Raw genomic sequence first — 21,949 nt, forward strand, 5'->3', positions numbered from 1 at the left:
TACAATAACATACCAGTGTAATCCCACAAGTGGGTCCGGGGAGGGTAGTGTATGCAGCCTTGCCCCTACCTTGTGAAGGTAGAGAGGTTTTCGATAGACCCTCGGCTCAGGAAATATAGTAGTAAATGACCTAAAAGCCAAGAATAAAGCTAAAAACAAAAGGAAAAACACAAAGAAGCTGAAGCAAAGAAAATTCTAACACTCCCCACAGTTTTTTCAAGGAGCCTCTTTTGCACCTCAACAAATAATGAACATCCCTACTGGAATAACTACTCTTGTGCACAGACCACTTTGGTTAGGGATGGAGGGTCAATTACCACCCCCACGGCCCCACCACAACCTGACCAGTTGAATTATCTTATTACAGTCATTAGTTCCCAGTCCGTGCACGTACATCACCTCCTTGAGCAAAACCTAAGCTAAAGGGAGAAATGACGTATCAACTGAGTAGCAGCGAATGCACAGAGGACGTAAGTTGAAAATTATACAAATTAAGTATATTGAGAAAAAAAGATGAGTACCTCGTCTTTCAACAGGAAAGGAAGTATCATAATAAGGAGTTCAACATCCTGTGAAGCATGATGGCAAATCAAAATAAATTAACCATATCATAACCTAAGCTTTTGGACAGAAAATAGGAATCTTCTAAGGTAAATAAGAAATGCTGATGTTATATCCACAAAGCTAACATTAGTCCCTCCAACTGAACGGTCATTAAGATATACGGTAAACTGCTAACGCTAAACCATTAGATTTTTTCTTAATACAGATTTATCAACAAGCAGCATTGCTAGTATTCAACATACCATCCTACAACTTCTGTAATATATTAAAAGGACATGTACGCGGAAGAGGACCACAAGGAGCACATGTTCACCACCCTTGAGAGCAAGGCGATGGACGTGACCAACTCCATGTTTTTAATAAAAGCTTGGAAGAGCTCAAGCTCGAGGGTTTATTGTAGATACTTCATTTAGCAAGTAATTCTAAATAACAAAATAATCATATTTGATACCTTTACTTTAGTCTCATATAGCTTCCTGATAGTAGTTATCAACTGTACAGAAGGAACTATCCCCTCAGTCAACGTTTGCAAAACCTTGAGTCATGAACAAAGATAAGTATGTTAGACAGTGTATTTCTGTTTCCAACCTAGCATTAACTGAACATTAAAGTGCATCAAGACCTGCATCAATAGCTTTTCACTTCCACTAGGTGGATCTGATATTATTTCAAGTAGCTCAGACGAAGAACCAATTGTCCGAACTAGCATAGGGATTTGTTGATGTATTGCCTGCGTAACATTTACCAACTCTAAGCATGTAATAAAATTAAGGTGACACAGTGTTAGGAACGACCAATGAAGCTGTGAACACAATCCTGGCGGAAAGTTCAGGTTTTAAAGCAAACCTTCTGTACAGCCTCGGATGCACCACTATATACAACAAATATTTGGCCAAAGAATGAGTGCTTCTGCTCAGCAACATAGACAAGTATTTATTAGGTTACAGATGTGTGAACAAAGTCTCATTAAACAAGAATTAGTGGTCAATGACAAGCAACAGCCAAACCGAGTGGAAGAAACCTTAGTACACAGTGCAAAATAGAGCGATATGCGCCGCTGACCCTCAGATATAGAAAATGGTGATTTGTTTCCAGAAGTGGATGACTGAAGAGTGTTAGAGGAAACAGAAAATGATGGTCCTTCTTCTGAGGGTTTTTCTGAAGCGGCATCCTGAAAAGGAAAAAAAAAGAGCATCAGCCATCAGGTAGCTGTACGAAAGAGAGCTCGGAAAAGCACTTGTTTTGAAAGATCATGTCTTCATTTTTATTCTCATTTTTTGGCTTTCTTCCTGGTTATTTCCCTCAAATTCCCAAGGTTGGGGGTTTACATATTCAGACTAGTTCCCTTGCTCATTTCTTTTCTTATACAAAGAAATATATAGCAGCAATCAATTAACAATGATTGTGGAAGCAAAGCAACTGAATTCCCACTTTTTATCCATTCCAACCCCATCACCGAAAAACGAAGTAACACACAGACAGTAAGTCTAATGTGCATTTGTCGTGGTCACTTGGTACAGCTTACTATATTGAACTTTTGACTGGAAACAAAAATTTACTGCACAAATCACCTCCAGCAGTTGTAAGAGAATTTACTAATGTCTAATTCTCCTATAAGTAGAATCTAAACTATCTATCTTTTGCCTCCTTATTTGTGCGCACATCTGCGGATATGTGATCATCCCCTCTTTCATTGATTTTGGATAGAGTGATCAGCAGCACAGCGTCAGCGAATCTTTTGCAAAAGAGATCAGTTTATCAGAATCCTTCAACAGCATCTCTAAAGCAGAGTCTCTAAAGCATGTGTAGAAATACAACTATAACAAGAGGATTGCTTTTAGGCAATAATATGTTAACAATTTCCGAGAATATTCTGAAAGTCAAAAAGGTGTGTTAGCACTATAAGCTCAGATGATTATCAACATACAAGAAGTGACTGTTGTGCCCCCACCAAAACCCACCACCAAGGTACACAAAAGCAACAGCCACCAAAAGAAACAGAAATTGACACTAAAAATTAACAAGAGTCAGTTTTCATAATAAGAATCAGCACCTTCTGCAATGCAGGATCAGATCCATCACCATTTGAGTCTGCTTTATGACCAACAGTTGAAACTGACATCAACATTTCATTGGCAAAAAGTTGTATTTGTTGAGAGATAGATGTCAGAGGATAAAGCTTGTTGGCAACCTGCAAAAGCAACATCAAATAGCTGTTAAAAGACCTGCAACAATCATAAAACTAGTCTGTTTCACTAGACAACCAAGTTATGTATGAGATACCAGCCGTATTGCCTTCATGCGCACCTCTTCCAAGTGATGAACAGCACTCTTTGCAATCAAAAGAAGATAGAGGTCAGAACATGATGATGTGAACTAGAATTCTACCTGTAGAAGAATTAAAATTACCAACAGAACAGACAAATGGATTTCATCTGACCACAAGTTTCAAAAGTCTTTCTTAAAACTTTGGGGTCAGTTGGTAGGAGTTAATAAATAAAATAACAAATCTAATAGCTTTGATATTATTTAATACCGTGTTTGGTAGTGTTTTCAACCTATGCATAACTAGACACCCTATTCAGTACTCCCTCCGCCCCAATTTGTGTGGCACCCTTTGACTACGCACAAAGTTTGAGAAAGAAACACTTCTAAAATTTGTGGTCTAAAACGGTCAAGCATTTCATTAAGGAAAAAGGAACCTTTAAAGTGAATTGTTTCCTTCCTTTCCTGCTGTGTTACTCTTTTCTGTACTCTTTTACTAATTGTACGTGAGCATCTTGTTTGTTTAGCATACATTCAATCCTTTATTTTTAAGAACAACCAGAAGTAGAACTGTAGCATTTAGCAATAGATTCTTGATCAAGTTTTGCTCTTCTATTGTTGATTTCTTGTAGAATTTCGTCTTGCCTTTAGTTACAGCCTAATCTGAATTCCGTTAGTGTTTTTCGTAAGATTTTGAACTGACTTTCCCTTTGCAGCTTACACCACCTCCTTTGATGGCTTTGGTAAACGATGATAGACTAATGTCATGTCTTGGGTTGAAAATGGGGGTAGGAGTGGTAAGTGGGTTAACGATTCTCCTAGGTTGAGAGTAGGGTCTTGGAATATAGGCCCTTTGACGGGAAAGTCCATAGAGCTAGCGAAGATTCTGAAAAAGAGGAAGATTAATATAGCGTGTGTCCAGGAGACCGAATAGGGTAGGTACAAATGCTTGGGATGTGGATGGGTTTAACTTTGTGGTACTCAGGAAGATTGAAGGGTAGGAATGGAGTAGGAATCTCAGTAGATATGGACTTTAGGGAGCATGTGGTGGACGTTAGGAGGATCAATGACAGGATGCTGATGATGATTAAGCTAGCCGACGGAGGGCTTAATTTGAACATTTTTAGTGCTTACCCGTTGCAAGGGGGATCCAACGAGGCGGTCAGGAAGCACTTTTGAGAGGATTCGGACAAGGTGGTGACAGGTATACCACACACCGAGAAGAATAAAGATACTTATTGGCGGTGGCTTCAATGGACACTCGGGGGAAACCTCCAGTGGTTTGACAGTTTGCATGGAGGCTTTGACTTTGGGGATAGAAATGGTGGTGGTACCTCGCTCCTTGATTTTGCCAATGCCTTTGAGTTCGTGATAGCTAACTCATGCTTCCCAAAGAAGGAAAGCCACTTAATTACCTTCCGTAGACCGGCGGTTAGAACCCAGATAGACTACTTACTCTTGAGGAAGGGAGATCCGAAGGAAAGCCACTTAATTACCTTCCGTAGACCAGCGGTTAGAACCCAGATAGACTACTTACTCTTGAGGAAGGAGATCGAGGCCTTTGTAATACTGCAAGGTTATCCCGAGTGAGAATCTTATTAACATAAGCTTTTGGTGATGGACATGGAGATTAAACGAAGGAGAGGGAAGAAGAATCGTTATATCTGGCCTCTCCCAAGAGTTGGGGGAGAAGTTGATGGCAATAGTGACTTGGAGTAGTGGGGATGCAGATAGCATGTAGGATAAGACAGCTAGTAGCATTAGGAAAGCAACTAGAGAAGTGCTAAGGGTGTCGAAGGCCAATTCCGATGGCCGCCCAGGGGATTGTTGGTGGAATGGAGAAGTCCAACGTAAAGTGGAAGCCAAGAAGGTTGTGTATGCAAAGTGGGTGGATTGGACAGACAAGGAAGAGAAGTGGATGAATAAGGAAATTTATAAGGCGGCAAGGACGGAGGCTAAGTTACCAATTACAAGGGCTAAGATGGCAACTTTCGAACAATTATATGTTGAACTAGCGGGACAAAAGCGGAGATAAGACACTATACAGGCTCACAACGATGATGAAGAGGAAGGCCCTAGACCAGAATCAAGTGAAGTGCATCAAAGACGAGGAAGGCAAAATGATGGTAAAAGAGACACTCATTGAGCAAATATGGCAGCATACTTCCACAAACTATTGAACGAGGAAGGGGACAGAGACATTGTGCTAGGTGAGTTGAAGCATTCTGAGAGACATCAAAATTTGGGATATTGTAGGCGGATTAAGATTGAAGAGGTAAAATACACTATTAGTAAGATGAGCAGGAGAAAAGCGTCCGGGCCAGATAAGATTTCGGTGGAGTTTGGAAGAGAACAAATACAGCAGGTTTGGAGTGGTTAACTAACTTGTTCAATGTCATTTTCAAGACAGGTAAGGAGCCCGAGGAACGGAGGTGGAGTGCAATGGTTCTGTTGTACAAGAATAACGGTGATATCCAAAATTGCAACAATTACAAAGGTATTAAGTTGCTAAGCCACAATATGAAAGTTTGGGAGAGAGTGGTGGAGATGAAGGAGAGGAGAGTTATGTCTATTTTCAAGAATCAGTTTGGAGTCATCCTGAGGTGATCAACTATAAAACTCATCCATCTTGTGAGGAGAGGAGACTGATAGAGAAATACCTGGAAAGGAAGAGGGACTTACATATGGTGTTGATTAACCTTGAGATAGCCTACGACAAAGTCCCGAGGAAAGTACTTTAGAGATGCCGAGAGGCCAAAGGTGTACTAGTAGCTTACTTTAGGGTGACAAAGGACATGTTTAAAGGAGCTAAACGTGGGTTAGAACGGTGGAGGAGACTCAGAGCACTTTTCAGTGGAGATGAGGTTACACTGGGGATCAACTCTTAGTTCGTTCCTATTTGCCTTGGTGGTGGATAAATTAACGAGAAGATGAGGTAACTTAGTTTATGTTATTTACGGATATGCACAACAGACTTAATGCTAATTAGGAGGTGTGGAGACAAGTCTAAAGTCTAAAAGGTTTAGGTCAGTGTTATAAAAGGCGCTCGCCACGTCGCCAATGGCGAATGGCGAGGCATAGTTGCCTCCGGCCTTCGTGGCGCTGCGACATACAAAAGGCGACGCCTCTGCGATAAAGGCGACATGGCGAGGTGAGGCGACAATGGCGTCGCCTTTCTAATTTTTTTTAAAAAATTAGGGTTTTAGGTATAAAAGGTAATTTTAGGGCTTATTTTCCTATTTTGGCTCTACCATCTTACACGCTTGGCACTGCGATTGCGACCCTAAGGCAAGTCACAAGTTCGACTCTGGCGACCAACGGCGGCTACTCGGGTGACTCCAGCTACCTCGGTAAGTACTACCTCAGTAAGTACTGATTTCTCTTTTTTTTTTTTGCTTTTTCTTACTCTAGCGACTCAACAGTGATTTTTGCATAATGATTTTTTTTCTTTTTTTTCTCTTCTTAGTTCTTCTTCTATTTTTCTTCCACTGTAACAATAATATTGTCCCTGTAACAGTAAGCATAAACAGTGTATTATGCAAAAAAAATAAAAAAATTAATAACTTATATTATATAACATAATAATATACTAATTAAATGACTTGATTTAACAGCTATTTCAATTTCAATGGCATCTCAATCTACTAGTAGCAAACAAAGGGACATTGGATGGAATTATGGTACACAAGGACTATCAAAAGATGCGGTGATATGCATTATTTCCTAATATATTAGCAGTATTGAAATTTTGATCATTGAGCAAGACCAAGCCAAAGTATTTGGAGAGCAAATCTAGTGATATGATGCATGAGGTAGGAGCGGAACTGAGGCTTGAGACACAAGTTATCCTCAAGAAAGACATTTTTAAGTATCTTGGGTCTACAATCTAGGGAAGTATGGACGTTGACAGGGATATCACACATCTTATTGGTGCGACGTGGATGAAGGAGAGGCTAGTTTGGGAGTCTTGCGTGATAAAAAGGTACCGCCCAAACTCAAAGGTAAATTCTATTAAGTGGTGGTTACCGATGTATAGAGCGGAATGTTGGTCAATCAAAAACACTCATGTCCAGAAGATGCATGTTGCGGAAATAACGATGTTAAGGTGTGTTAGAATATGAATAGGAATAGGAATAGCATATAGAATCCTACTTGAAAAAGGATTGTAATGTAGTGTCTTATTAGGAAAAGGATTGGAATGTAGTATCTATAAAAAGGGTCTTAATGTAATAATGTAGTTACAATAATTCAACAATATTTTTCTCTTATATTTCTCACATGGTATCAGAGCCTCTATGATCTTAGTAGAGGATCAAAAAGCTTCCGTTGCCAGCGAGTGGCTATTAACCATATATGTCGTTCGTCTGGCCAAGGATCATGTTACCAAAAGATTGGGCCACCGTGCTTCTTTCCGGTGACTACTTTCTCATATCTTTGCGTAGCATCGTGTATCTTTCCGAATACTTTCTCATATCTGAGTTGCATAGCAACCTGTCTTTCCGGTGACTCCTCAGATCTAATTTGTGTAGTTTCGTGTCTTTCTGGGTGACTCCTTAGATCTGATTTATGTAGGGTCGTTCCATTATTCCGAACCTACCCATATAATTTCTCTTTTTCAGTAGGGTCGTGTCGTTATTCCGACCCTGCCCATATAATTTCTTTTTCAGTAGGTTTGTGTCGTTATTCCGACCCTACCCATATAATTTCTCCTTTTCAATAGGTTAGTGCCATCATTCGGACCTTACCCATATAATTTCTGTTTTTCAGTAGGGTTGTGTCGTCATTCCAACCATACCTATATAATTTCTCTTTTCAGTAGAGTCAAGCCATTTTCCAACCCTACCTATATAATTTCTATTTTTAAATAGGGTTCTGCCGTCACTCCAACCCTACCCATATAATTTCTATTTTCCAGCTGGGCCATGTTATCATTCCGACTCTACCCGTATAATTTTTCTCAATTTTTGACCACTTTTCAGCTGTTAAATCAAATAATCAACAGGTTCAGAACTGTTCTGGAACCAATTTTTCGAGCAATTTCTTTTATGATATGTTAGCCCAATCCTACAAGCCTTTCCATTAGTTTTGTTTTGGATTTAGATCGTCGGAACCCTAATCCGGCAACCTTCATCAGTTTTCCAATGAGATCTATAAACCCCTCTCTATCTTTTCGATGGTTTAGCATAGTTTTTGCAAACGTTAATCACTGATTTCGGTTTTTTCCAATGATTAAGTCTAAACCCTTAATGATGAGATCAGAAAATCAAACATCACTTTATCATGAGATGGACAAAGAGTCATCATTGATTGCCCAAGTTCATCATAAGAGTACTAAGCACATAGAGATTGATTGTCACTTTGACAGAGAAAAGATACTCTTAGGACATACTGTTAAAAAAATTGTGAAGTCGAGTGATCAATTTGTAGATGTCTTCACCAAGTCCCTCACTGATCCTCGTATTAATTACATCCATAACAAGTTTGGTATATATGCCCTCTATGCACTAGCTTGAAGGGGAGTGTTAGAATGAGTAGGAATAGAAATAGCATCTAGAATCCTACTTGGAAAAATATCGTAACATAATGTCCTATTAGGAAAAGGATAGGAATGTAGTGTCTATAAATAGGGCCTCAATGTAATAACGTAGTTATAGCAATTCAATAATATTTTTCTTTTATATTTCTCACATGGTATCAGAGCCTCTATGATCTTGATAGAGAATCAAAGAGCTTCCGTTGTCGGCGATCTGAGGAATCACCGTATATGTCGCCCTCCGACAGCGGAAGCTCTTTGATTCTCTACCAAGATCGTAGAGGCTCTGATACCATGTGAGAAATATAAAAGAAGAATATTATTGAATTGTTGTAACTACATTATTACATTGAGGACCTATTTATAGACACTACATTCCAATCCTTTTCCTAATAAGACACTACATTACAATCCTTTTCCAAGTAGGATTATATATGATATTCCTATTCCTACTCATATTCTAACAAGGTGGATGTGTGGTCATACTAGGGAATTGAGTATATTCAGCATAAGGAGGGAGTGGCCATTATGGTGGACAATGAGGGAAGCAAGATTGAGATGATTTGGACATGTGAAGCAAAGACCCCAGATGCCCCAGTGGGGAGCGCGAGAGGTTGGATATAAAAGGCACGAGGAGAAGTAGGGGTAGGCTGAAAAAGTATTGGGGAGATATAATTAGACAGGGTATGAAGCAGCTTCAAGTTACCTTAGACATAACCTTAGATAGAAGGGTGTGAAAGACTCCCATTAGGGTGGAAGGTTAGTAGATAGTGGAGTGTTATCTTGCTTTTGAAGGGCTTAGGTTGGTGTTAGTCGTTGTACTAGTTGTATTATTGTAGTTCTTGTTTTGATATATATCATTGTTTATTGCGTTACAATTATCGCACTATTTTGTTGTTGTTCTTGTCCTTTCTTGTCTTCATTGTTTCTTGATCCTTTGTACTTGAATCTATTGCACTTGAGTCGAGGGTCTTTCAAAAACAGCATCTCTACCTCCACGGGGTAGTGGTATGCTCTGCGTACACTCTACCCTCCCAGACCCCACTTGTGGGATTTCACCAAGTATGTTGTTGTAATAAAGTTAATAGTTTTCAATAATAGAAAGATGACATTCTTTTTGGAACAGACTAAAAAGGAAAATGTGCCACATAAATTGGGACATATTATTCTTATAAATAGTAAACTATGGTATTAATGATACAGGGTACTATTCCTATTCTAATACACCCAATTCATTTAATACAACAAATCAACTAGTCGATAAAGAATAATGCCAATATAACTAATCTCAAAATTACTAATAAACCTAATTTCGTACTATTCTTATACACCCTACCAAACGACTTTTTCGTATCAAGTCAATCTACATCACAAAAATTGGAAAGAAGGTAGTATAATTTTTTCAAATAAAATATACAGATCAAAGTCATCAGACATAGTACGCTGACAGCAAACCTGCAAAGCAATTTTGAGGCAGGCTTCCCTCATTGGAGGTCTCAGCAGAATCAGGTTCCACACAGTACTGAGGCCTTGAGTGACTCGGTCACCACTATGCAACTCCTTCTCATCCTTTTCAGAACTACCAGGACAACAGAAGCTCTCTAAGAGCTTGAGAGTAGAATTTGGTAAATGAGGAGCTTCACCAAGCAATCTACTTAGAGATTTGTCAGAAGCTGGAAAAGAATCTCTAAGTGTTTCTGCCTGCAAACACATACAGGAATCAAAAGAATGCAAAGGATTTACGAAATCCAAGAAAGTGCACCAGAAAAGAGGCACATATACATACCACTGTAAGTAGAAATGTTTCATATACAGATGCAGCGGCTGTTGAAGAAAAAAAATCCTGGTCTTCTTCAGCATGCCCATACAACCTGTAGAGGACACGCAATGTCAACTCGTGCCCCTAAAGACATCCAATGATTAGTCAACACTAACATATTAATAGGTATAAATATGACTTAATCAAAAGGTACAGAACTACTACAACAACAGCAACGACGACATACCCAATGTATCTCCGCAAATTGGGGTCTGGGAGGGTAGAGTGTATGCAAACCATACCACTACCACAGATGAAGTAGAGAAGTGGTTTCCGATAGACCCCCGACTTAGAACAAATAACAAATATAACAAAAAACATAAAAGTAAACAACAAAAAAAAGGGTGGCACACTGCTAGATAATACATAAAACAAGTGAAACACCCTGGGTTTGGGACCCTTAAAAAATTTTCCGAATTTCCGGGTTCCGAACAACATACGACTGGTGGGTACCAGTCGTATAATGGGGTATGAGTGGTATGCCTTGGTCGTATGTTGACCCGTGTTGGTTGGCGGGTTGGATTAGTTACTGGAATAGGTACGACTTGGGTTGGTACGAGTCGTATGGTTAGATATGGGTCGTTTAGTTTGGGTTTTTCCTTCACTTAATTGAGACTTAGTAAAATAACTTGGATCTGGGTACGAGTGGCGCACCATGAGCCGTAAGCCAGGGTACGAGTCATACCATGTACTCATATAGTGGACAGTGTTCAAACCTCTTGTGATTCTATTCTACCAGGGGTACGGGTCAAGGGTACTAGTCGTATCCTTAGGTACGACTTGGTTTGGGTAAATCGTATGTTGGACAGTGTTGGATCCAAGGAGGAGACCTAGGATACGAGTGGTGGGTACCACTCGTATTGGAGAGTACGACCAGTGTGGTATAGTCGTACCCTATGACAAGATTTTTATGCAGTTTAATTGAGGGCAATCTGGACATTCCCCACTTAACCTATTAAGGCTCCACGACTTCTAAACCACTAAGGAGGTTATTTACCCTATTATTCTATCATTGAACACTTAGAAAACTCTCTTAAACACTCTACAATTCTCACTAAGGCTCTTGGGTAAAGGAAGGCTAGGGTTTCACTAAGGTGATCAATTTGGGGCTTGATTGGGTGATTTTTATCCATCATCTTCATCATCTAAGGCAAGATACTTCTACCTCATAGTTAGTTCCAACTAAAGGCATGATTTATACAAAGTTGTCATGGAATGATTATTGCATGATTTTGGGGTTTTCAAATATATGTTGGGGTTTTGGTATTAAATGGTTTGGTTATGATTTTCCCATGTTTTAATTTTGCTTTTACATGCTTTAATGGTGGTTTGGAAAATTGGTTGGATGGGAATGGTTAATTGGTAATTGGAATTGGTTTTGCAAACACTATGTCCCCAACACGTTTGATAAAATGCCTATGATAATGTCTTTACTAAACTATTGGACTTTTAATGAAACTACTGCATGGTATGGTTTGGTAATGGGACCCTAAATGGTATACATGTTTTTGGAATGGTTAAATGAAATGGTTTGGTGGTCATAGTTATGGTTAATTAAACTTCCTTGTGGGGTACAATGGAATAATAACGGAATAATGGTTTGGTTGGATGGTAATGATTTTAATTGGGCAATAATGGTTGGGTGCGATAGCTAACCGTGAAGGTGCGAGTCCAATGGACGGACACTAGAAACTCATGTTTGCCGACATGAGGGGTTGATCATAGCAACCACATATATGTACACTGTACATATATATCATAGAGAGCGAAGGGTACTCGGGAATCCCCTACTCTTATGGTATCTCCGGTTCGTGAGGCTACACGCATCGGGGCCAGTTCAAAGGGTTACACTAGACCCATATAGCCCGTGGGTGGTTCTAGGACGGTTTAGCTACACATACCCAGGTTAATGGTTTTAAAGGCATATGTATGTATGGTTCCTTTATTGCATGGGATACAACCGCCCGAGGACGGGTTAGCGGGTGAACGCTAGCAAGTACTCAGGATAAGGATTAAATAATGTCACCGTCCTCGGGCGGTTGTATCCCATGCAATAAAGGAACCGGCCATTCTAATCCTCCTGCTTAGTGATCGTATTTCGGGATTAGCTCGATTGGATTGAAGTGGTAAGCTTTCATATTCCGAAAGGCTCCATTTTAAGTTCATGGATGTTGTTACATACTTTGGTTCATTTATGAATATTGGTTCTGGCTATGGTTGGGGGTATGTCCCAACCGAATATTGGTTTTCTTTTGGTTAGAGGCTTTTGTGGAACTACTATGGGTTGGTATGGGCGTGATCGATATTGGTGTCAGCCTTAGTATTGGCATTGGTATTGGGGCTGATACCGTTGGACTAAATTTCTCACTGTTCCATCCTTTTATATTATGTTATGGAACTTGGTTTGGTTATTGTTATGGTTTTGGCTTATGGTTTTGGTTGGGTTATGGTCACTGGTTGGGTTCGGGACGGTTGGGCTCGTTTGGGTCGGTCTCGGTTATAGACCTATCCCAGAGTCGGGATTTGTGCAATGACACGCTATCTTGTTATACGTTCAGAATTCATCCGACTTGGGATATATGCTGGATGGTTGGATTGGGCTGGGTATTGGGGGTGGCCTCCGGTCCTGGTTGGACTTGAGATGCCCATTACGACAAGGCCCCTGGTTGGTTCGTGTCAACAAGACACCCCACAAAGTAATATTATAAGCTTGTTATACGAAATCATAGACATCACCAAAACACCATGAACAAGAGGCTACAAGACACTACAAGCACCAATATAAATAGAGCACTCTTTCCTACTATTACGAACGTACTCCTACCTACTGGCCCTTTCTACCCTATTCTGCATCCTCCACACCTTCCTATCAAGGGTCATGTCTTCTGTAAGCTATAACTGCCCCATGTCTTGCCTAATCACCTCCCTCCAATATTTCTTCGGCCTACCTCTACCCCGCCTAAAACTATCCATAGGCAGTCTGTCACACCTCCGAACTGGAGCATCCGCGTCCCTTCTCATCACATGTCCGAACCAACGCATCCTCACTTCTCACATCTTGTCCTCTACTGAAGTCACTCCCGTCTTCTCCCGAATAATCTCATTTGTAACCTTATCTGTCTTGGTAAGTCCACACATCCACTGCAACATCCTCATCTCTGTTGCCTTCTACTTTTGGATGTGGAAATTCTTAACTGGTCAACACTCCTCTCCATACACATAGCCAATCGGACTACCACTCTGAAGAACTTACTTCTAAACTTTGGAGGCACCTTCTTATCACATAAAACTCCCGAGGCGAGCCATCATTTTAACCACGCCGCACCAATATGGTGCAAGACACCATCGTCAATCTCACCATTCCCCTAAATCATACACCCAAGATACTTGAAACGCTCCCTCTTCTGAATGGCCTAAAGACTCCAACTCCACAACCATGTCATCCTCATACAGCAAATCACTAAACTTACATTCCCAGTACTCTATTTTGATCCTACTCAAACCTAAAACCTTTAGACTCAAGGGTCTGTCTCCAAACCTCCAACTTATCATTAACTCCACCCGAAGTTTCGTCAATCAGTACAACATCATCAACAAATAACATACACCAAAGCACCTCCCCTTGAATACGCCACGTCAAAACATCCATCGTCAAGGCAAATAAAAATAGGCTAAGAGTCGAACATTGGTGCAAACCTGTCAAAACAGGAAAGTACTCTGAATCTCCTCGTACCCTCCTCACACGAGTCTTCACACCATCGTACATATCCTGGATCGACCTAGCGGGTGCCACAGGCACCCCTCTAGCCTCCAAGCACCTCCACAAAATCCCCCTCGGAACTTTGTCATACGCTTCTTGAGATCAATGAACACCATGTGCAAGTCCTTCTTCCTCTCCCTAAACTGCTCCACTAATCTCCTCACGAGGTGAATGCATAGAACCGAACTAATTCTCGAAAATGGTCACGATCCTCCTCAGCCTCAACTCTACCACTCTCTCCCAAACCTTCATGGTATGACTCAAAAGTTACAGAACTGAACTAAGAAAATACTACTATTACTTGTGCTGCCGAGAAATTTTCGCCATGAAATTTTAGAAGAGGATGCACAAAAGAGAGTTAAAAGGTTAGGCAGAAGCCAACAATCGACATGTTATGCCTAGAGACAGACATGTACCGAGACAACAACCAACATGCTTATGTCAGGTATCTTTCTCTCGTATAACACTCATATTCCTTCATCTCAATCATCATATTTTAGTTCTATGTTACATCTGCGTATATCATATCTCATTCTCCTGCATGATTGCACGTAGACACTCCTACTTATAATAACGCCCTTAATCTCTAGAGTGTTTCACCATGTTTTCAACTTTTTATTGACTCCCTCATTAACTTTACGATTAACACTATATCATGCAAAGTAAGAAAACATCAGTCTTTATCAAAAAGTAAATGACATGATAGTCAATTACCTCATGATTCATATAATCGGACAATATATGTGTTTGCAGAAATTTCCAAGGGTTTAGCTCCGAAGGAAACTGCAGTTTAGAAAAGAAAAGAAAATTATGGAATAGTTAAAATATGACTTTCACTTTAATATAGGCATTGGTAAGAATCCTGTGACAAATACCTCAACACCTAAATAGGCAAGAAGAGAAAAGCGGACTTGAGAACCTCCGGCAATTGCAATTTGCTTGTAAGCATCAACGACACGAGCGAAAGCTGACTTCTGCAAATTGTCCTTCTGTTCATCAGAGAGGTTGATGACTGGAGCAGATAGTTTGGGTAGAAGCAACACCGGAGAAATCCCAGTAGAAGTAGCCGTTGCCTTTGATGAGTTCACACTGGTTACATCTGTTACTGCTTCTTTTGGACTAAGCTCCTCCGACCTATCAGTTGAATTCGATGGACCTACTTCCAAAGATGACCTAACTAAACTAGACCCTTGATCTTGGCTCCCATCCTCAAGTTCAGTCGGACCAAATGCTGAAACAGCAACAAGCTCTGATGATTCAACTTTGCGAGCTACAGAATCTAGACCAGGTATGGAATCCTCAGCGTTCTCAATGTCAGCGTCATCAGATTGCACTGCTGAGACATCATTTTCCATTAGTACAGGTATAATCTTTGTAGAAGAAAGAGGCTCAGTTACATAATCTGGTGCTTGATCGCTTGCATAATTTAGGGCATCAGATGTAACATTAGTAGTGACAGAATCAAGGTGCTGTTCTCCCCCTTTAATTTGTTGCAACTGAAAACATGTTCAACAAGAAGCTCATGAGTAACAAAATTAAGAGCTTAAGCAAGCGCTACATAAACCAATTAGAACTTGTCCGACGGGGGCTTTTACTTATGTACTCCCTAGAAAGTGGAAAAGATAAAGGAAAATATATTGAGGAATAAGAAAAAGCATTGCAGACCTCTGGCTCAATGGAGACCAAACTTTGATCATATCTCTCATCTTTTTCTGCTAACATACTGGACTGAGAAACAGAGTCTGCCAACAGTGATGACAATTGTCTAAGATTAGATTCGATCTCTGGCTTCAGAGGTGGCTCTTCATCAGCATCAACTTTTGGCTGATTTGAAGGTAGATTTCTCATATTAGCCATCACAACATCAGCTAGCAAATCAGCTGATATGCTAGAGATTAAAATATCTAGTGATGCTGCAGCCTTTTCCCCCTGGGCAACCAATGTACCAAACATTGCAACAAGTGGTTGTAAATTAACATTATCTCCATCAGATCTGATTGTTGTGGAACCCCCAGTTGAAACCCTCTCCTGGTTCCCACTTAACTCTTGCTTTGGTACCTTGGAGACAATAGGCGCCGACCGCATGCGCTTCTTAGAGAGATTATCATCTATCAGTTCAGCATTGTCCTCCACTCCTGGCCTTTTTGTCCCAGCAGACGATCTAATTGAAGGCTTTGAATCCTAAAAGAAGTTAAGCAGTTTTGAGGACTATGAACTTCAAATCTTCCACTTGAAGACAAACTAATATTTGAGGACTACAAACTTTAAAGCATCTGCTAGTATGATGAATTGCTTGCCATTGATAATAAATCAAGAGGGAAACTAAAAAATTAGGAACCTCTGAGATAGATGAAAAATCCTTCAATTCTATGTGTCCATTATCCTGGGAATCTTGGCTTACAACTGGTTCTGCCTGAACTCCTGCTTTCTTTTCACGGAGTGCACCTTCTAGCCGATCCCGCCACTTCAGAACCGAAAACGAAAAAAGAAAAAAGTTCATGATCAATCTTTGAGCCAACGGAAAATTCTTGTGATACAGAGTCATTATGATCAAACCCAAAAAGGGCCATACTATTTGTCCAATCAAGATAAAGTATAGAAAGTATATTGGATTCTACTGAGGAAAAAGGAAACTAATTACCGGTGCAGCTCCTGGGTGTGTACAATTCAAGCAAGAAATGAACGCAGTCTTCAAAGCATGGTATACCCCAGAAACATGCTTCTCATTGCTGTCAGAGCTTGAAGGATTCAGGCTAAGTAGAACTGGCAGAATACGACCATAAAAAGCCGGCCTTTTAGTAGCAATTGCTGAAAGACTGGGGATAAAAGGAACAAGATACTTCATCAGAAAAGATTAAAAGCAACACACTATATAGAAATTCTAGTAGAAAAAATAATGGATCTCCACAATGCAAGCCCATTAAGAAGAAAGATGGATCATCACCAGTTAATAAGCACAATGATCATCAAGTTAGTAATTGTCTTCACTGCAGGAAATCTAAGCTGATCAAGCAATAAACTCAAACTTTGGCTTGCTTCAACAGACAAATCCCCAACATTTAGAACGGGATGACCTCCACGAAGCCACGATACATTGAATTGTTCAAACTTCCCTAGAAAAAAAAAATAAGAGACAGATTGGGAGAAACAACGATCATAAAGCACAAATAACTTACTTTAGAAGATATAACAAGTCATTTACTCCACTTTCAAAAAGCATTTAATACCTTCAATGTCTAAAGCAGGTGGTGGCTCCGAACTGACACTAGGATCAGGTGTGTAAAGTAGCACGACCGATTCCACAAACTTCAGTGCAAGCAACCTTCTTCCATCACTTGCAGGCTTATCGTCATGTTTGGAGAGTTAGATCCCAAAGAGAAGGTAGATGAACATACGATATGGTTTTAACAAAACTACATACCTGAAAGGCCATTGCATATATTTCCTCCCTAAACTTCAGCATCCAGGCCCATGCTGATTCAAGAGAATCATCCAATTCACTTGAAAACAAGCCCTATGATTGAGATAGCAATTTAAATGTTTAAGAATTTGGTGTGCAAAGTACCGGCTATGAGGCTAGAGAAAAGAATACTCCAGTTAACAAAAAATAGGAAAAAATATCAAAATCATCACATATCTAATGAAGTATGGCGTAATAAAATAATAGCAATACTTGTTGGAAAAACAGTGGGAAATGGTTTCCATTCTCATGATGTGGTTTGCAATTGAAGGAACTATTCACAGATGGTTTTACTATAAAGATGAATGTTTATATGACATTAATATGGATAAGATATTTTATAGATGATAAGGAAGAAAAAGCAGTGGGAGGAACTAAGTTTGATTTATAGAAAAAAAATGTGATCGCAATGTCTCAAAACTGCATTCCCAGTCAAGGTAACGCCGTAATGATCATGAAGGGGCCTTATGCTTTGTTACAAATTTAAACACATGATGTATTCCCTAAAGTTTATTTTATGACATTATTACTATTCAAAAACCGAAAGTTTTTGGTAGACGAAAAATTCTTTTATACAACTTAAATATTTTTTTAAAGGTAAGTGGTATAATTTAAATATTTCTATTTTTTATGAAGTCGGGTCTATAGTATATTATCAAGGTTCTTTTTTAATAGGTTCTAAAGTATATTATCAAGTAATCCCTGAATATACAAATTTTATTCCTGAAAAATCAGTGGATTGATAAATGTGCATATTCGACAGCTTGACATTTGTACGTCCAACCATGTCATTCATTTTGAGACAGAGTGAATAACAGCAATCATGGCATACATGAATTCAAGGACAGAAGGTTAGATCCATTATTGCCACCAGATGTTAGCCCAAAACCGTCGTGCTAGATGAACTTATGGGGCTATTGAGTTACACCATGCGTGTGTGTAATAATCCAGATTTTAATGAGGGGTAAGTGGGTAATTAGCCATAATTATTATTGTTAATTAATTAATTAAAGTGGCAAGCCAAAAGACAAAAACCCTCCAAAAGACAAAAACCCTCTCCTCTTATATTTGTGGCTGCACATTCTAATGAGGGAGTAAAAGGTACGGTAAACAGTTTCTTAAGTTTTCAAAAGCAGCAACTTCTTCAAAGGAGTAGAAAAAAAAAGAATTAGCGCAATTGATCTCTTTACTCTTGGAAAAGAGCGAGCCAACGGCGTAGAATAACATTAGCCAATAACACTCACCAGCGAAACTTCATATTTATAAGGTACGCATCTTGTTCCTAATTCTTTAGCGTGAAAACTGTGCACACAAAGAGTATTTCGGAAGATTGGTCCTAATGGAGTTAACGAGATAGAGTGGAAGTTATTGATTAGTTAATGATTGTTTTTGATGATATAATGATTGAGCAATGAGCAGAGAGAGAAAAGGGATCATATTCATGTAGCTCACTCCACTCCTTACTTGCATACCTGCAGATACGGTTGCGGAGAGAGAAAATTGTTTTGTGGCTGACGATCTTTACGTGTGGATTTTGTTGCTAAGGTGAACCTTCGCATAGTTCGTGGAGGTTGTCATCCAGCTTTAGTTATTTTTAGCTTATATTTCTTTTTGTTGGGTTGCATGCCCGAAAGCTGAACTCATGTAACTTTGTTTAGATGCTCCATGGTCTAGAGTGGGGTTTGGGTTAGAGATTTGTTACCTAAACTACTGTTGTTTTCGTAAATCGTTGTGCGATATCTTGCTGGATCATTACTTTGCGTTTAATGATTATTTCATGCATTTGAAGTTGTACACATTTTTATCTCAGTGTTGTATACATTGTGAATGTGTGGAAAGTTGGTTCTCCCGACAAGTGTTGTTAGCGAGAGACAGTCACGCCCATGAGGTTTTTGGGACATGATAGTGTGAGTACTAAGAGCAAAGCATGATTTCTTTCCTCCAGCTTGTGATGATGGAGAAGAAAGGTGTTTGAAGTTGTTTCTCTTAATGTCATTAGATATCATACATGATCCCATTGTTATTCCAACAAAAATGCAGAAAAATTAACAATCAAGTTCTTTGGTTAGAAAGGAAACTGTGGAAGTACACAACAAATTGCTTAAGCATGATAATGGCAGGTCCAATATGCTAAAGTTGGGGATAATTGATCTCTAACGATCTTAAATCTGGTCAAAGAAAATGATTCATATTTGAAGTTCAGATTTCATATCAGAAACAGCCAACTACCTGGATTGCAACTTTGACTAGAGTACACCGAAATATATCAATTCCACAAGTGATTGCCTGTCGAGCAACAGCTGGGGTATCATCCTTCAAGGCAGAGATCAACACAGGTACAATATCAGGTAAGAATTCTCCGTGTTTGAATCCAATATAACCAATCATCCTGAATAAATAGTGCATCTTTTTAATTTTCCTCCTCATGATATGGAGATTGTGAAATCTAGTGGATGGCAAAACATGCTTTAAAGATAAAGCCTGCTTATGCTTGTAGAGTATATGATTTCAGTATTCAGTTCTGAAACTGTAGTGGGTAAAGACAGCATCCAAGAGAACATGCCATGTGTCGAATGAAAAGGAGTTCAGTTCAAATATAAGGACCAAATTGGCAGGGAAAATTCATGCTATAGAAGAGTATTTATATGAGATAAAGGAAAGCTCATGAAACAATTATGCTGGCAGCTTAAAAGACATCTCTTGAGGTCTTAAAAAGCTTAACTGACATGACCAATAACCAGAATCTAATATAAAATTTTACAGTAGGTAAGCACCAACAATCCTAGTTACTCTAACTTGAAATTTATCAAAATTCCAAACAGCAAGTAAAAGACATTGGAGCATTGCACTGAACATTGCTTTGCCTCAATAACAAACAACTAAAGAATGCCACCTTCATTTGAACCCCCCAGCACCAAAGTAGAACGTTTCCACTTTCTTGCTTTAATTGGACTTTTTTTTTTAATCAAGTAATGAAGCTTTTATTGGAGCATTCCACAGGTGCATTCCTAGGTTTTCACACTTTATATTCAAAAGGGTCATATCCTCTTCACACACTCCACAATGCTCCAATCTCCATGTACTACCCAAGCTAGCTTGAGTTGGCATATAAATTCCCCCTGTTCAACTCACTCTATTTGTGCTCATTTATTCAATAACTTGCCATTTTCTCACACTAGAAGTCACCTGCATTATCGACTGACATACCAGGATTGACATAAATCCAAAGAGTTGCCGGGAAATAAATATGAAAGGCACAAACGCTATTACTCCCTTCGTCTCAATTTGTTTGTCTTATTTTGACTTGGCATGGAGGCTAAGAAAGTAAAGAAGACGTTTATCTTGTGGTATCGTAGAGGTAAGGTCTACATACACTCTACCGTCTCCAAACACCACTTGTGGAATCACACTAGATTGTTGTTGTTGTGGTCTTAAATTAAAAATATGTAGAATGTAACAAAATACTCCATTCGTTCACTTTTACTTGTTTACTATTCCAAAAATAGATTTCCACTCTAATTGTCTAAAGACAATTATTTTTTCCATGTTTTACAACAACAACAACATACCTTGTGTGTTCCCACAAATTGGGGTCTAGCAGGGTAGTGTACGCAGTCTGTACCACTACCTTAGGGTGAGGTAGAGGTTGTTTCCGATAGACCCCCGGCTCAAGACAAAATAGTAAAAGAAAAAGACACACGAACAAGAAACAATAAAAAGTAACAAAACAAAAGCCAGTAACATATACCATCAATCTACCCAAAACAACAAACATCACCAAAACTCCAAAAACAAAACACTACAAGCATAGTACTACGATTACTAGTCCAGATAACAAAACAAAGCACTCCAACCTACTAGCATGGATGCACCCCTTCCGACTAATCTTCTACCCTAATTTGTGTCCACACCTTAATTTGTGTCCACACCTTCTTTTATAGGGGTATATCCTCGATAAGGCATCATGTCATTGTAATACCTGCACTTTTTCTAGCTTGAAATTTTTCCACAAGAATGTTAAGAAGCTTTATTTGAAAGATGAATCCACTTTTATAGTTGTGGTATGTTCAAGATTTTCACTTTTTATCATGTGGGGAATCGAATAAGCTTTCCATCGATACTAAATTCACCCAAATCCGACACACGGGTGAAGAGTTCGAGCCTTTTTAGTGAGACAGTGTATCACCTGAGCCTTCAGCGCGTCGCAGAGATAGCTCAAATGGCAATTGTCAATTTCCAGTGTTGCTCCGCGATAGTGGCGGTCGTGCCAAACTTCCAGGTCTCAAACAAGGTGGCAACGCGATAGCTCCGCATCGCGCCACCATGCAGATTCCCAATTGTCCAGTTCCAGTGACTTGGCGCGATAGTGGCGTCGCGCCAAGGATGAAATCAGGAAATTTTCTCAGAAATTAAATGTGTCCCAGGGTTAAAAGGGTCAATTTCCCACCCTATATAAGCCTTATAACACGAGATTTAGCCATAATTCAGCAGCTTATACTCAATTACTCTCAAAAACTCTCAAGAACAAGCCCTAGGGTTTTCATAGAA

The 21,949-nt window shown here is 39.4% G+C and overlaps 1 protein-coding gene across 4 annotated transcripts in view; it reads right to left on the reverse strand.

Moving 5' to 3' along the window:
- LOC107842598 overlaps positions 1-21,949 on the reverse strand; it is a 34,220-nt gene that overhangs the window by 5,348 nt on the left and 6,923 nt on the right. For 3 of the 4 annotated variants that reach the window (XM_016686533.2, XM_016686535.2, XM_047396849.1), the window contains exons 2-19: positions 19,631-19,790; positions 17,363-17,455; positions 17,169-17,283; positions 16,886-17,054; positions 16,583-16,757; positions 16,280-16,405; positions 15,607-16,122; positions 14,817-15,437; positions 14,656-14,724; positions 10,149-10,265; positions 9,818-10,063; positions 2,848-2,895; positions 2,618-2,755; positions 1,586-1,735; positions 1,411-1,473; positions 1,187-1,294; positions 1,016-1,099; positions 522-569 (exon numbers count right to left, since the gene is read on the reverse strand). In XM_016686533.2, coding sequence (XP_016542019.2) covers positions 522-569; positions 1,016-1,099; positions 1,187-1,294; positions 1,411-1,473; positions 1,586-1,735; positions 2,618-2,755; positions 2,848-2,895; positions 9,818-10,063; positions 10,149-10,265; positions 14,656-14,724; positions 14,817-15,437; positions 15,607-16,122; positions 16,280-16,405; positions 16,583-16,757; positions 16,886-17,054; positions 17,169-17,283; positions 17,363-17,455; positions 19,631-19,790 — 3,046 coding nt within the window. The remainder of the gene's footprint in view (positions 1-521; positions 570-1,015; positions 1,100-1,186; positions 1,295-1,410; positions 1,474-1,585; positions 1,736-2,617; positions 2,756-2,847; positions 2,896-9,817; positions 10,064-10,148; positions 10,266-14,655; positions 14,725-14,816; positions 15,438-15,606; positions 16,123-16,279; positions 16,406-16,582; positions 16,758-16,885; positions 17,055-17,168; positions 17,284-17,362; positions 17,456-19,630; positions 19,791-21,949) is intronic. The other variant, XM_016686536.2, reaches the window with a different exon arrangement.

This window comes from Capsicum annuum, chromosome 9 (genome assembly GCF_002878395.1).
Source record: "Capsicum annuum cultivar UCD-10X-F1 chromosome 9, UCD10Xv1.1, whole genome shotgun sequence".
In the NCBI taxonomy this organism is placed as follows: Eukaryota; Viridiplantae; Streptophyta; class Magnoliopsida; order Solanales; family Solanaceae; genus Capsicum; species Capsicum annuum.